The sequence below is a fragment of the Drosophila erecta genome, unplaced genomic scaffold (genome assembly GCF_003286155.1).
Source record: "Drosophila erecta strain 14021-0224.00,06,07 unplaced genomic scaffold, DereRS2 tig00000126-arrow-pilon, whole genome shotgun sequence".
NCBI lineage: Eukaryota > Metazoa > Arthropoda > Insecta > Diptera > Drosophilidae > Drosophila > Drosophila erecta.
Window position 1 is genome coordinate 991398 of NW_020825209.1, and position 14862 is coordinate 1006259.

The window sequence follows — 14862 nt, forward strand, 5'->3', positions numbered from 1 at the left end:
CTGTTTGGCCTGTCTAAATGTGTCATTCACTCCAGCACGAATGCCCCGAGAGCCCAGAGGATCAGGATCCACCATTTTCCGCATTCTCTGGAAGATCTTCAGTCCAGAGAACGCTTGGTGTGAATGATATGATCGTGATTTGCGAAGAGGAGAGCCCCTTCGAATTTCTTTGTTCTTTCGTTTTTTTTTTTGAGTACTCTGTTTTAGTCACATTTTCCTTGTTTGCCTTTGTCTTTCTGTTAATCTGTTATCGGTGCTTTGAAACCCACGCCCAAATCACACCGCTCGAAAGAAAAAAAAAAATGGAACACGTGAGTTGCAGTCACCTCGTAAATCCCAAAAATAAAGCGAAAAAGGATGTCGCGTCCACTCACATACACACACCCAACACACACAAAAAACTGTTATGAAAAAAGAACCAAATACAAAAACAATAATAAAATGTCAAAATATAAATGCATGTATTTCGAAATTCGGGGCTTGGTTGAAAATACGAAACTTATTTGAAAAACGCCAGAATCAATGTGGGTTGACCTCTTTTTCTGCCCATCCTCTGTAGTCGAAACATACATGGCAAGGTGTTAGTTTCACTCCTTTCCGATAAAGTCTCTAGTCCTTGGAAAATAAATGCTTACGAATGTAAGAAATCCTGGCCCTTAGAATATTCCCATCTCTCTCGTAATCATGCATTTGGGCCATGTACTTTAAATCTGATAAAAAGCAAATAAATAGGTCTGGGCTATTGCCTGTCAAAGGCACTGGATTCTGTAGTTGATCGAATTTAAAATTAGTTTGGATGACCTAGAGGCGAATTAGTGCAGATCATCCGATGCTACATTGGTGCATTCTAAAACATGGATGGGTAAAACAGTCTTGGTTGATATGAGTTCCCTAACGAAAATTTCCTAAAAGAATTTAACAAACATATTATTAAAACGAGCCTAACCAATCTAGCCATCTAGCCCAAGTCTAGTCTAATCGTGCTGACAGGTATCTGGAGAACTCGCTCCTGCTCCACTTCTGCTCTCATTTTGCTCCGCTTCTGCTCCTCCTCTACTGCTGCTCCGTTCTCCACATGTATGAGGTCCGCTCCAACGTTAAAAGAATTTGCGCTTGGGCGTGTCAAACGCCAGTCCCGACATTCTGCGAATAGAAAACGAAGTCTTGCATTGCGAACAAATATAATTCAGAATTCGTGCCCACTTAGCCAACTTGGGTCCATTGATATCTTCCGCACTGGATGTATTGCTCAGCGGTGTGGCTACGGCCTTTGGTGGTTCCCGCAGTGTACGCTTTGGTGATTGCTCCACTTTGCCGGGCGCTTCTGGAGCGACGAACTTATCCATGTTCTCCTTGGTCTGCGGCTCCTCGTCGCCGGTCTCGGACGTGATGTCCTCCTTGATGTCTTCGGCAGTGTAACCATCGCCCGCCCCGCAATGCGGAGACGGACTATGGCCATTCATTGGGTTGTGGCAATTCGTCTTGCAAACGCAGATCTCGGAGCATGCATGGTTGGCCACAAGGCAACCGCATCGCTTGGTGTTGCACTTCGTTCGACACTTGCAACCTTTGCAGCGTTTGCCGTCCTCTGTGGCGGTTGTGGAATTCAGCGATTGGATGGATGCATTGTCCAATGACGTCACGTTGGCATCCGGCTTCTGTAAAGGAGTTGATCCCGAAATCTGCGGCTTCACATTGCGGCTAACATCGGCCTGACCCCTCTGCGGCGAAGTCAAGAAAATTGTTGAACTGTTAGTTTCAAGAGGTCAAGAGAAAACCTATACTTGTCTGGTCAAGCCAAACAAGCACAATGCAAACTCACCTTGAATTTCGATGTGGCGGGCACCCAGTCGGGATCGTCGCTGACATCGCTTAGCTCTACTGTTTCGTTAAAATCCACTATCTGGACACTATCATCTAAATTCTGAGAAGTAGCCGGAACTGGCTTGGCTTTTGACTTGGTCTTGGCTTTTAGTTCGTCCAGCTCATGCTGCAGTGCCTCTCGGCTGCTGAGCAGTTCTTCGAGGATTTCATTGTGATGCTTCAGCTCCTCCGCCGGTGACTGTACTTCAGTCGATCGCTGGTTGGCAGTCCTGATCAAAATGGCGACCTTTTCCTCGTAGGCGCGCTGTTGGGCCAGCATTTGTTCTTCATGCTCGGATTGGAGCAGACGGATGCGTTTGCTCAAAGTCTCCTCTTGCTGCTGAGCATCCAGGAGCTGTGCGCGCTGCTCATCCAACGCTGTGCGCTGCTCATTCATGCTGGCCGCCTGTATACGCCGCTGCTGCACCAAAGTCTTCAAGAGTTGCTTACTTACAGCCCTGGATTCGCCAAGACTTTGGACGCCCTCCGCCAAGGAGTGAATGCGGCTACCCAGATCGGCGGGGCAGACTTTCTGCTGAATATCAGAGATCTGCGCATTGCGCATTTCCAGCTCCTCCTCGAGATTCGCCAGAATGGCGGCCTGCTCCTTGGCTTCGGCAAGATCATCGATCTTCTGTTTCTTGAGCAGATTATAGTGATTGTTGATTACCGCCCGGTCCTCCATCAGTTGCTCCAAACTGTGCTCGGCATCTATAAGCGAGAGTATGATCTCCAATTCACGATCCACCCAGGAATCTGTCTTTGCGGAGCCTGAGCCAGAGCCGCCGTGTTCCTTGGCGTACTTCTGACGCTGGGCCTGCGCATGTGCCTGGCGCTCGAGGGCATCCTTCAGCCTCTTGTTGGCAGCCACAGCCTCCTCGCACTTGCGCTTTAAGACCTGCCGCTGCTTGGTGTGCAGCATCTGCTGGCGCACAATCTCCGACTGCATTTTGCGGTCCTTGCTCCTAAGTTGGGTGAGCTCCTTTTCGCGAACCGTCATCCAATGGCGGAACTTCTCGGATTCACTACGCATTGCCCGGATGAGCTTCACCTTGGACTCCTTCATGGTGCCTATTTCGCTAGATAGATTTTTAATCTTTTCACGCTCCTTCTCTCGCATTTTTAGCATGTTGGCCTGGGTGATCAGCTTGCGGCGCAGTTCGGAGATCTCATGCTCCAAAACCTGCAGGCGTTTGCGTCGCTCCTCCGCCAACTTGGCAGAAGTATCCTTGCTTTTAATACTGCGCAGCTGATCCATCAGGTCTCGTCGCTCCGCCTCGAGGTCATCGATCTTTTGGTTGCACTGACGCAACTTGTCATCCTCGTTACCCGCCTCCAACTTGTCCAAGTTGCGAATAATACGACTTTGCAGCTCCTCTTTGAGATCCAGCTGGCGATTGATGTTGCGCAGTTCGCCCGCGAAGTTCAATTGCTTGTTAGTGAACTCCTCCGAGTGGGAATCCAGCTGGTCGTGGGCTTCATCGATGCTCTTTTCCATCCCATCTGATTGCGAACAAGTGCTGAGCAGCTGGCGTGTCTCATTGCTCTGGATCTCCAGCTCATTCTGAGTGTGTTGCAATTCCTTGTTCACTAGATCCACTAGCAATGAGATTTCGCGCAGTTCTGGGTCCATAAGACCATTTTCGGAGTTCACCTTTTCCTTTTGATCCAGTTTGCATTTTATCTCAATCATATAACCTCGGAGTTTATCACGGCCCTGATCAGTAATATGGGAACGCATTTCTTTCTCGGCCAGTTCGGTCAACGACTGTTGAAGCTCTTGCTGTAGTTTTTTAATCCTGTCCTGCAGGGTGCGCACTTCTTCCTTGTGGCGCTTATACTCGGCTTCATTGGCTACTGAACCAGCTAGTGAATCCCCACAGGGAATCTCACCCAAGCCAGCTATTTCAACAGCTCTACTTATAGAGCTGGTCATCTTGCCGGTGGCCAGCAGCTCTACACGCAGTTTTTGGATGATGTCCCTCAGCATATTTATCTCCGCCGCATGCGGATCGAGATTGACCACTGGCTTGTTTTTGATTTGCAGGGCCCGATCCGCGTAGCGTAGGGTGCTCAATGTCTCTGCCACATTGTAGTCAGCGGGGCTGACGCAAGCAATCATCAACGTAATGGAGTTACCGCCTAGGGAGTCCTGCAGCAGACGCGTCAGCTTGGACTGCCGGTAGGGTATATAGGCAGTGGATTGGTGAGCTGCAATGTTTGTGGAATAAACCAATTTACAATCAAGTGGCTAAATGGCAAATACTCACATCCCAGGGCATTAATCACGCTGCCCAGGGCAAGAAGGCCCTTATTGATGTTCACGCCCTCTTTAAAGCGATCGCCGCTGGCCATAGTCTTTGAGCAGCGTTCAGAGCCAGCCAGATCAACCAGGTTAAACTTCGATGTTGTGGCGGTTTTACTGACGGGTTTTGAGGGAAAAAAGTGATTAAGAGTGCTAAACGAAGAGATGGCACCACATACTTGCCGTCCAGTTTGGTGGCTACCAGCGTCAACGTAAATATCGCATGGGATCTTGAGGAGGTTTCATTCATGGCCGTGGCGCCCACAGCCCGTCCGGCGGAGCCGCGTATCAGATGATCGGTCACTTCCTGGGCGGAATTGACAACTATCTCAGTGAGGCCCGGCATAACCACACGGTTCTGCACTTCCCTGATGTCTATGGTGGCTCTTTCCCGTTTTTCCGAAAAGAGGTCATATAACTGCTCCTGGTAGAGCTCCACATAAGAGCATGTGACAGAGAAACGGAATTCCTCCCGCAATTCTAAAATGGCTTTGAATATCTCATGAACGGCTCGTGGTATAACACCAGCATGATCATCGAGCACTCCATCGAAGGCTGTGCCCATAGTGTAGGTCTTGCCAGAACCTGTTTGGCCATATGCCAAGATCGTGACATTATAGCCGCGCAACAGCTTCGACATTTTGCCCTGCACACAGGTCTCGAAGACATCCTTTTGCGTGTCGTCAATGTCAAAGACGTAATTGTACGTATAAGACTCATTCCTGTTGACTGTGACCTGTGGAACTCCTTCCGCAGAGCGTTCCACGGCAATACGGCAGCCGCGATCCAACTCGGACTGCACCAATGGGCGCACGCGCAAGGCGACAGTCACCGAGCTGGAATCCTCGCTGGACATCTAAGAGTTTCGAAGGGACAATCATCATATACTACTTTACCGCCGGCCGTCTCCACCAACCACTTACCTTGAGCAGGGCAGCAGATCCGAATCGAGATGCAGAAGACCCCGGGAAAACTGAACAATCGGGTCACAGCAACAGCAACTTACAATTTTGATTTGGTCTAGGTCACGGTGTAACGTGGGTTCTTCACGGGCAACCCCGTACACTCAAGAAATTCGATTTTCCGATCCTTGCCTAAGCTAATTCAATACGACGCTAAAATACGAACACATTTCTGCCAGTACTTTCAAAAATGGCGTTGTTATCGGTGCACACCGCGGTTCTCGATAAGTGGGGCCAGCAGAGGTGCCGTTGTAGGCAGATGTCGATTGTATTCGTGTGTGATACTGAAAAGAAATCTCCTAGATATCAAATGTATGACTGATCTGAAGACTTGAAGTTATTGGACAGGCAGACTTGATAGAAAATCGCATTTAAGAAAATACAATCTACCTATGTGTATAGATTTATAACGATTTTCGCTGCTTCCAATGAAAAATGTCCAACTACAAGAATGTAGCGGTTTTTTAGCCGATTCGCCGATATCCGCACATATGTATCGATTTAGCTATGTAGCTATCGATTTTTTGAACAATCGGTAGCATCAACATTGAATTGAAGAAACCAGTTGGATTGCATTTCGCAATAAATTGGCAAAGGAGGATCTGGTCAGACAGCAGGACATGGAGGGAGTGACGCCGCGGTTAAAAGTGGTGAAAGAGGCGTTGCACGCCAATGGGAACAGTTGCACCAACGTGGAGGCCACCAATTCGGCCATTTTAAAAGTGCTGACGCGCGTGAATCGCTTTCAATTGCGCGTCCGCAAGCACATCGATGACAATTACACGGAGTTTATGCCCAACCACACGTCGCCGGACATTTTCCTGGAGGAGTCGGCGTCCTTAAATCGAGAGATTCAGGAACTCCTCAAGACGGTGGACTCTGAGGGCTTGGGCGCCTTGAACGACGCGAATGCCAAGTTGGCGGATAGCGGCAGGCAGCTGCGAGAGATCCTTTTGGGTCTCGGTGTCAGCGAGCATGTCCTTAGGATCGACGATCTGTTCCAGTGCGTGGAGGATGCTAAGGCGAACAAGGATTATTCGGTTATTCTAGATCTTGTTGGCCGTTTGCGGGCATTCATCTATGGCGATGATTCCGTTAACGAGAACGCACAGGTGGCCACGCCAGAGGTTCGACGCATCTTTCAGACCCTCGAGTGCTACGAGACCATCAAGGTGAAGTACCATGTGCAGGCACATCTGCTGCAGCAGAGCCTTCAGGAGCGCTTCGATCGACTGGTGCAACTGCAGTGTAAATCCTTTCCCACATCGCGATGCGTCACCTTGCAGGTGAGCCGGGATCAATCGCAGCTGCAGGATATTGTGCAGGCCCTCTTCCATGAACCCTACAATCCGGTACGCCTCTGCGAATTCCTGCTGGACAACTGCATCGAACCGCTGATCATGCGGCCAGTGATGACCGAGTATAGCGAAGAAGCCAATGATGGCACCTACATCCGATTGTCGCTTTCGTACGCCACCAAGGAGTCAAGCTCATCGCAACTCCGTCCGAATTACAAGCAAGTTTTGGAGAACCTGAAGCTGCTGTGGCAGACGCTGGCTGGGATCAACTGTAGTGTATTCAGCGAGCAACATGTTTTTGCCATTATTGGCGATCATGTGAAGGATAAAATGCTGCAATTACTGGTGGATGAGTGCCTGATGCCAGCTGTACCCGAAACCATGGAGGAGTATCAGGCTTCTACGCTGTGTGAGGATGCTATGCAGCTGGAGCAGCTGCTGGTAGACTCATTCATCATCAATCCAGAGCACGATCGAGCTCTAAGTCAGTTTGTCGAGCAGTATGAGACCTCCTACCGCAATCGGCTGTTTTGTCGGGTTCTGGAAACGGCGCGCGAGATCATCCAGCGAGATTTGCAGGACATGGTGCTGGTCGCGCCCAACAATAACCCTGCCGAAGTGACAAACGATCCTTTCCTCTTCCCACGCTGCATGATCTCAAAAAGTGTTCAGGTAAGTCGCTTCCTAAAACAAACCGGTTGATTTAACTACAGCATTCATTGTAACTGACAGGATTATGTCAAACTGATGGACCGCATTCTCCGGCAGCCCACGGACAAGTCGGGCGATAAAGAAGTCGAACCCACAGCCGGCATCATTCCTGTCATGCTACACACGTACATCGATGAGGTGCCCAAGGTGCACCGCAAACTGCTCGAGAGCATACCACAGCAGGCCGTGCTGTTCCACAACAATTGCATCTTCCTCACGCACTGGGTGGCTCAGCATGCCAACAAGGGCATCGAAAGTTTGGCGGCGCTATCCAAGACACTGCAGGCCACCGGTCAGCAGCAATTCCGTGTACAGGTTGACTACCAATCCTCAATCTTAAAGGGCATCATGCAGGACTTTGAGTTCGAGAGTCCGCACACATTGGGCTCTGGCCCACTGAAGCTGGTGCGCCAGTGCCTTCGCCAGCTGGAGCTGCTAAAGCACGTGTGGTTGAACGTGCTCCCTGAGACTGTGTATAATGCAACCTTCTGCGAGCTGATCAACACATTTGTCACCCATCTAATCCGACGAGTGCTCACGCTGCGCGACATTTCCGCACCGATGGCCAGTGAGCTGAGCGACCTCATTGACGTGGTGCTGCAGCGGGCGCCCACGCTCTTCCGCGAGCCAAACGAGGTGGCCCAAGTTCACTCTTGGCTTAAGCTGCAGCAGCTGAAGGCGATGATGAACGCGTCGCTCATGGAGGTCACAGAGCTGTGGGGCAACGGCGTCGGCCCGCTGACCGCCAGCTACAAGTCAGAGGAGATAAAGCATCTAATCCGAGCGTTGTTCCAGGATACCGATTGGCGAGCTAAGGCCATTACGCAGATTGTATAGGCTCCATACCAGGTTGTATGCGGGTTTTTTCGAACTGCGAATTCGAGAATTATGGTGGCTATGCTTATATTTCGGTTAGAAAACGGAGTCTGAATTTGAAGATTACCATGATGTGTCCTTACTGAGTAATATTTGAATTATTGTTTGAAAAATTTACTACAAATGCCAAAAGAAATACATTTGGATAATCTTTAATTCTCCGAATGGTTTCTATTGTAATTAGAGAAGTAATAATATCAGATTTACTACTTCACTTTCCTATCCACAAAAAGTCGGTCCATTATTTCCGCTACGCAACACATTGTTTAACTTTAGACTTACATATTTAAATAAATAAAAACAACTGAATTCGATTAATGTGCCTGTTGCCGCGCTTGGAGAATGAGGAGGTACAGCTGCTCAGTGAGCAGTCTGTGATCCCGGCCGTGGGTGACGGTTAGGATGCGTTGGGCCTCCTCCAAATGGTGCAGTGCCTCCTTGCACTGGCCCGTGTAGAGCTGGATCTTGCCCAGCTTCATGTGGACCAGGCCCAACAGCGGATTCCACGGGCCGTGGTATTTTCGGAAGCCTGGCAACAAGCGTTGGCCATAATCCAGGGCGTCGCTCCACTTGCCCACTTCGATGGCCGCTTCAAAGGCCGCATCGAGCGTCTTGACGTACCACACGTTCAGGGGATGGAATACGCCAGTCTGTTTGTCCAGGCACACCTTGCACACATCGAGATCTGCGAGGAAATCAAAAAGCTGCTATAGTGAGGCGCAAGCACAAGGAATTTTTGGCGCGGCTACTCACAGGCCACGTCCTTCATGTTCTCCAGGTTGTGGAGGGTCAGAGCCATCGCGTCGTTGAAGGCATTTCTCAACTTGGGACTGATGCCTGCGTCGCAGCGCGGGCAGTTAGTTCGGTCCACACTGATGCCCACGCCACAGTTGCGATTGGGACACAGAGCCGCCAGCATTTCCTTCGACTCCTTGGCATCCGTGCACTTGCTGCACACACAGAGGAAGTAGTAGTGCTCCTTGAGGTCCAGACGCCTCTGCTCTGGCGTATTGAGCAGATCGATGTAGCTGATGAAGATTTTCGACCAGTCCAGGCATTCCATGTCCTCAATCGCATGGACATGCAGCTCGTTGCCCTCGAAGGTGGCCACCGCATTCGGCTGGCAACTGTGGTCCGTAATCGATACGCCCAAATAAATGGCCGTGGCAATCGAGTTCATGTCGGTGTCCAAGACATTGAAGCCGTTGGTGATGAGCTGCAAGAGCAGAGGAGAAAGAGCATGAGCTCTCTCGTATCTTTTGCGCCGGGGAATGTGAACCGAAGCCCTTCCTAGATCATCAATCGACTGGCAGAGCGCCAGGCATACATCATTGATTGCTATCTAATTTGGGCGACCAGGAGCGGCTGCAGAGCCAAGCGTCTTGCTTTCTATCATTTTAGCATCAGCGTGCCAAGTCTTCCAATCCGCACCTGCTTACGCGCACAGGTGCCTGCACACTTACACGACCGTAGATGCTCATCAGTTCCGTCTTGTTTGGCACCGTGCTGGGACTGTCGGCCATCATATCGGTGAGGACGGCGTGCAGCGAGTCCAAGTGCTCCAGCCGCATGGGATCGTTCTTGATTTCAGCGTAGTCTGGAGTGGGGTTAACTGGGATTAGCAAGGATTTTCCGGACTATGCCGGACATACTCACGGGACATGAGATCGCGAAACTTGCGGGAACCATGCTCGGTGTAATAGCCACGGATCAGGTCTCCACCATGCTCCAGGCGCAGGATCAGTCGGCAGAGCATTCTGGCAGCATCGGGCACTACTCTGGGATGCACCTTCTTGAGGAAAGGACACTCGTGCTTGTGCTGCGCCCAAGCTTGCATTTGGCAGGCGCGATTGCAGTAGGACACATACCGGCAGTTGGAGCACTTCAGCACCTTGGTCCTGCAACAGCGAATCCGAATCAGAGAGTACACACCTTTGCGGCGTCACATGGCAAAACTTACGCCTCCAGGCAGTTATCGCAGCGCTCCAGGCGGTACTGGGACTTCAAGACGAAGGCGAAGGGCTTCTCCGTGAGAATTCGCTGGCCCCTTTTGATTTGCGGCGTCGAATGCTTTGCGTTCTTGGATTTGGAAAGGTGTGCGGATGTGGATGTGGGTGCGGATGCGCATCTGGATGAACTAACGGTGGTGGTGGCCATTTCGCGCGAACGGAGCAACAACAAAGACTTTCGCCTGGGGGCCCGTCTCACTGACGACTGAAAATGAGCGCACACCTGAAGATTAAAAATATTGTTTCGAATGCTTTTTGAATATTTTGCGGCATCGGATTTCTATTTTTGGCCACAAAAACAAACACAATTTACGCAAATCGCTGGCAAACACAGAAACAACAACATCGAGGTGTTTTTTCGTATGCAGACGATGGCGTTGCCAGATCGCCTGGAATCCCATGCTCTTTACAGTGCGCACCGCGTATAGTTAACGAAGCATGGTAACTGCATTTTCATAAGAAATACACTTAACAAATAATGTTCAAATTTGTTAAGTAAGAAATACAAAATATTTTCTTTATTTGTTTTTCCTAGCATTTACGTTTTGTGGACAAGGAGGCAATCTTTGGAAACGAGAGAGAAAGCTATATGGAGCCGAATTCGAAAGCATTTGTGGGTGGACCGCAAAAGGGCGTGTAAAGCTATACCCAAGATTACGAAATATAGAATATATACGATTCCAGACACCAATGCCTCCTTGCAGTGCACAGCGATGTGGTTTCCGGTGCCCCTGGGGGCTGTTTTAAGATTTATTTGTAGCAAACTTAGCATAGCATAGGGACAAATTGTGTGATCGACTCGAACGAACTCCTATGAGCAGTAAACGCGGGTAGTGGGAACGGGACTAACTAATTGTTCTGGGGCTTGGACCATTCCACGCTGAGGATCAAGTGGTCGTAGCCGTGTCCATTGAGGATCTCGATGGCGGCGGCCGCATCCTTGCGCTGCTTGAAATGCACGTATGCGAATCCCTTGCAGAGTCCGGTGTTCTTGTCACGCGCCAAATACATCTTGCTCTGCGGCCCAATCTTCTTCACCAGCTCCTCGAGATCCGCCTCGGTCATTGATTCCGACAGATTCGATATCCTGATGGCGGCCGTATCGTCGCGTCCGCGCATACCCAGCGCACCTTTTTGGCTGTCCTTCAGGAAGGGGGGCACATACTTGCCGGACTTGGGTGCATCCACGGCAGCAGCGGCGGCGGCCGAGGCCTTCTTCTCCATCAGGTTGGTGTCCATCGCTGTGCCCTTGTACGGGCAGTTGACCGACCAATGCTCGCCGTTGCAGATGCGGCACTTGGCAATGTTCTTGGTGGGGTCCAGCAGCGGATCGTTGGCCTTCTCGTCCTCCTTGGAGTTGAGGAACTGCATGATGATCTCCTCGGACACCATGGTTGTCTGCGAGTTGGGGCCCGGCTTGTCGTTCTTCGACTCGCCGAATTTCGTCCAGGTGCGTCGCTTGGCCACCGTCTTGGGCACCACCTGTTTGGATATCTTGTACGTCCGCACCACCTTCGTCTTCTTGTCGTCCTTGTTGTACTTGTACTCGGTCACGTACTTGTGCCCATTCTCCACCGTCTCCGTCGTCGGAGGAAGTCCACCATAGTCGAGCTCCACCTCGTCGGCCCAGGAGGATTTGATCGTTTCAACGCCCGGCATCTGAAAGGGATTGAAGGCGCAGTGAGTGGGGGTGCACTGGCTGGTTGCTTGGGGGCACTCACTCTGTTTTCCAACACGATTTGTCTGCGAAATGGTAAATGCAAATTTCGCCACGAGTTAAGCGGATTTTTAATCAGCAACAAAAGAGTGTTACCCTTCCGCGGTCACAAAAACATACCGTGAGTCCGGAAAATGTACCTTTATATACCATTTTGCTTCTTGTAAATATACCATACAAATTACGTTAGTTTCGATATTTTATTAAAATTGAAATTAATACGTTGCGGCGAAATGTAAACTTTAATACCTTAAATGGCAAAATACAAAATAAAATACCGAAAGAACTTATTTGCAGTTTTGATTTGACTACGCTGCTTATATACAAATTCTGCCCCAAATATACCAAAAGGTATGTAAAATACCAACCAAATACCAACCGCGTGTTTTTAAATTGTATCATTCACTTTAATTGTAGACTTTGTTGAATGAAGTTTTATTTCTTGAATTACTTTGTGTTTTATTTTCATAGATCTACAGTACTAGGGCTCTAGATTAATAATACATTCAGAAATTGTTTGATTAATAGATATACAAGATTTGTGCGTCTTGTTGGTTGCTCTTCCCTACAAATAACGTACATATAAATAAATGCATCGAGATTTTTAGCAACTAATGCACTAGCTAAACATAATGTACATATGGCGGTGTGAGATGGGAAAAATTATTTGCTTTGAGATGAGTTTACAAATCTATGTACGAGTATATACAGCCAGTCAGTGGATTGCAACAAAAGTGGAAGAAAGGAAAATAATACTTTGGGTTCAAAAATAAAGCTTCCGCAAAATATTGGAAGAATATAGGCAATGAAGCACTTAAATCGTGTCCTAGGCTTTTAAAAAAGGGACTCAAAAAGAAGTATTGCACCGTGAAAAATGCTTCAGTAAGTCTTACGGGTTTTTGTATCTCAGTCAAATAGGGGGAATGGGAAAAAATAAGTCTCACACTTACATTAAGACTATCATATAACTATTCGAGCTTACGTCTACATATTTATAATATTCTGCTTACTACTGGGTTTAAGTTCCATTACGTTCTCTGACTTTTCATTTCTACCAGCCCGTCCGCTCCGTCCGAGTGACGTGCAAACCGAGGGATTCTGAGTGTGTGGTTGCGGTTCAGGTGTGGTTGTAGGGCCCGTAGAACTCGGGCTGTCCCGGATCTCACGCCAGCCAACGCGACTTTTGCAGCTCGATTTGTCCCTCCAGCGTCTTGGCCAAGTAGATGACCAGCAGTTGGATGAGAGCGATGCCCAGTGCGTTGCCGGCAATTACGTACAGATTGTGCTCGGCCCAAACTCTAACGATCTCTATGCAGCCGCTGGTCCAAATGCGTTTCCTGGCCTCCGGAACCGGCGCCTCTTGGACGCTGTAGCCGCACATGATGTTCACCAGGCCGGAGGATATATCGGTGGCATTGATGCAGCAACTGTAGGGCACTCCACACTTCTCCACGGACGGCGAGCTGCAGTTGAAGTACTCGTTTTTGCCTGCAATGAGGAGGCTTGTTAATACGAATTTCTGTATGAATTCCACTCAAGTTCCGGGAGGCCTTGGATGAGATCTAGGATTTACAACCAGTTCATGTTTTTTTTCTGATAAAAATGTAACGATTGGTACTCCCTGCTTCAAGATATGCCTGCTGCATGAGTTTACACACAATAGTGCACACGACTTGTTACATTTTTATGAGGGATCGTGTATTAACTCACTCCAGTCCTGGTAGCCCGAATTACTGAGGCCACAGCACTTGAACTCCTGTTGGGCAAAGTCAATGAAGTTCTGCAAGTCGGGATCGTCGCGGTACGAGTGGATAATCTTGTCCGTGAACTGCTTTTCCAGGAAGGTGTTCATGTACTGCGGGCAAACGAAGCAGATGATGGCTGTTTGGCAGATGGAGATATGGAGGGAGAAAGTTGATGGCATTACTGTAGCGTATGACAAGTTAAGCAGTGACTCACCGATGGCCATCTCCAGCAAGAAGAAGAGCAGCAGGCACATGGAGTAGAACTTCAGCAGGAAGGTGTTCTCACGCAAGGCGCCCAAGCAGCCAGAGAAGCTGACCAGAAAGATGACCATGCCGGCCAGTATCATTACCAGTGAGATGTTGAGGATTACATCGTAGAAATTCTCCAGCCGCACCGACCCATTGGCCTCCTCCCACTTGTCCTTGAAGGCGTAGACACCAATGCCCAGGAGGAGACCGCCAAATAGCCAGAACACGAAGTTCAGCAGGAAGATCATGTACTTGACGCACTGGCTCACGTATGTGAAGTGGTGCGGATGCATCACCTCGTGCACCTCGATGCCGCTGTAGCCACGCCCACCGGCAACGCCAACGCCCCCGATGCCACCACCCTGATAACGGTAGTTGCTCATCCTTGGCCTCTATCTGTATCTGTATCTTCAGCTGCACTCTATGTGCAATTGATTTCACTTGATTTCACCCGAGTCTCCTTCTCCCCCTCTCGCTTATCCAATCCCCAGTGGCAGTGGCAATGGCAATGGCTGTGCTAATGGCAGTTCGCCTTAATAATCTCACGGTATTTAACTAATATGCGTTTAATCCTACGCTAATGCTAATACTGCAAAGTGTACAAACAATGAACGCAATCGGATGGATTTGTATCGGTCGTGTTTATCGATAGACGATAGCGGCGCACAGCGGTTCGATAAGTGCACCCGCTACACTGAGCAGCAAAACTGCGCAACAAGTTGACCAAAGTTTCTGCAACTGACAGTGGCTCACAACAGCAGATTGCTCTCTGCCCAAATCGAAGACTGGCGTCGCTGTGTTGGCCAGTGTGGTTGGCACTCTATCACTATCACTTCCCCGCAAACGAAACCTTAAAATTGGAAACAAAATCGTTTCGGCACTGACCTTTGAGCCGGTACAACGTCTGGGATCGTCGTGGATGGATGGATCACAGCCATTGCGCCATATATGAATCAGTCGATAGAGCCCATGCAAATCTCGGGGAGAGTGGTGACCACTATCGGCATTTGGAAATTGGGAATCGTGGAGAATCGTGGAGAATCGGAAATCGCGGGCCATCGGGAAACGATAAGCAATCGCTGCTGATAGCACCGAATACAAAATACTTGGCCTGGCTAATTTCAGTC

General features: G+C 49.3%; 5 protein-coding genes across 5 annotated transcripts; 1 reads left to right on the plus strand and 4 right to left on the minus strand.

Moving 5' to 3' along the window:
* Positions 1-437: 437 nt before the first annotated feature.
* LOC6555762 (chromosome-associated kinesin KIF4) lies at positions 438-5379 on the minus strand. The gene is made up of 6 exons (XM_001982632.3): positions 5092-5379; positions 4348-5024; positions 4134-4285; positions 1823-4074; positions 1204-1721; positions 438-1143 (listed from the first exon to the last, which is right to left on the minus strand). The coding sequence occupies exons 2-6, from the start codon at positions 5022-5024 to the stop codon at positions 1098-1100; spliced, it is 3645 nt and encodes a 1214-aa protein (XP_001982668.1). The 5' UTR covers positions 5092-5379; the 3' UTR covers positions 438-1097.
* Positions 5380-5609: 230 nt separating this feature from the next.
* Positions 5610-8259, plus strand: LOC6555763 (centromere/kinetochore protein zw10). The gene is made up of 2 exons (XM_001982633.3): positions 5610-7100; positions 7161-8259. The coding sequence occupies exons 1-2, from the start codon at positions 5751-5753 to the stop codon at positions 7974-7976; spliced, it is 2166 nt and encodes a 721-aa protein (XP_001982669.1). The 5' UTR covers positions 5610-5750; the 3' UTR covers positions 7977-8259.
* A 54-nt stretch (positions 8260-8313) lies between these two features.
* Positions 8314-10468, minus strand: LOC6555512 (histone-lysine N-methyltransferase SMYD3). The gene is made up of 5 exons (XM_001982634.3): positions 9976-10468; positions 9672-9913; positions 9479-9612; positions 8769-9231; positions 8314-8700 (listed from the first exon to the last, which is right to left on the minus strand). The coding sequence occupies exons 1-5, from the start codon at positions 10170-10172 to the stop codon at positions 8330-8332; spliced, it is 1407 nt and encodes a 468-aa protein (XP_001982670.1). The 5' UTR covers positions 10173-10468; the 3' UTR covers positions 8314-8329.
* Positions 10469-10740: 272 nt separating this feature from the next.
* Positions 10741-11894, minus strand: LOC6555513 (eukaryotic translation initiation factor 3 subunit G-1). The gene is made up of 2 exons (XM_001982635.3): positions 11746-11894; positions 10741-11683 (listed from the first exon to the last, which is right to left on the minus strand). Exon 2 carries the CDS (start codon positions 11681-11683, stop codon positions 10874-10876), a length of 810 nt encoding a protein of 269 aa, XP_001982671.1. The 5' UTR covers positions 11746-11894; the 3' UTR covers positions 10741-10873.
* Positions 11895-12179: 285 nt separating this feature from the next.
* On the minus strand, positions 12180-14762 carry LOC6555514 (tetraspanin-33). The gene is made up of 3 exons (XM_026982601.1): positions 13701-14762; positions 13452-13622; positions 12180-13229 (listed from the first exon to the last, which is right to left on the minus strand). Exons 1-3 carry the CDS (start codon positions 14116-14118, stop codon positions 12904-12906), a joined length of 915 nt encoding a protein of 304 aa, XP_026838402.1. The 5' UTR covers positions 14119-14762; the 3' UTR covers positions 12180-12903.
* Positions 14763-14862: the final 100 nt, after the last annotated feature.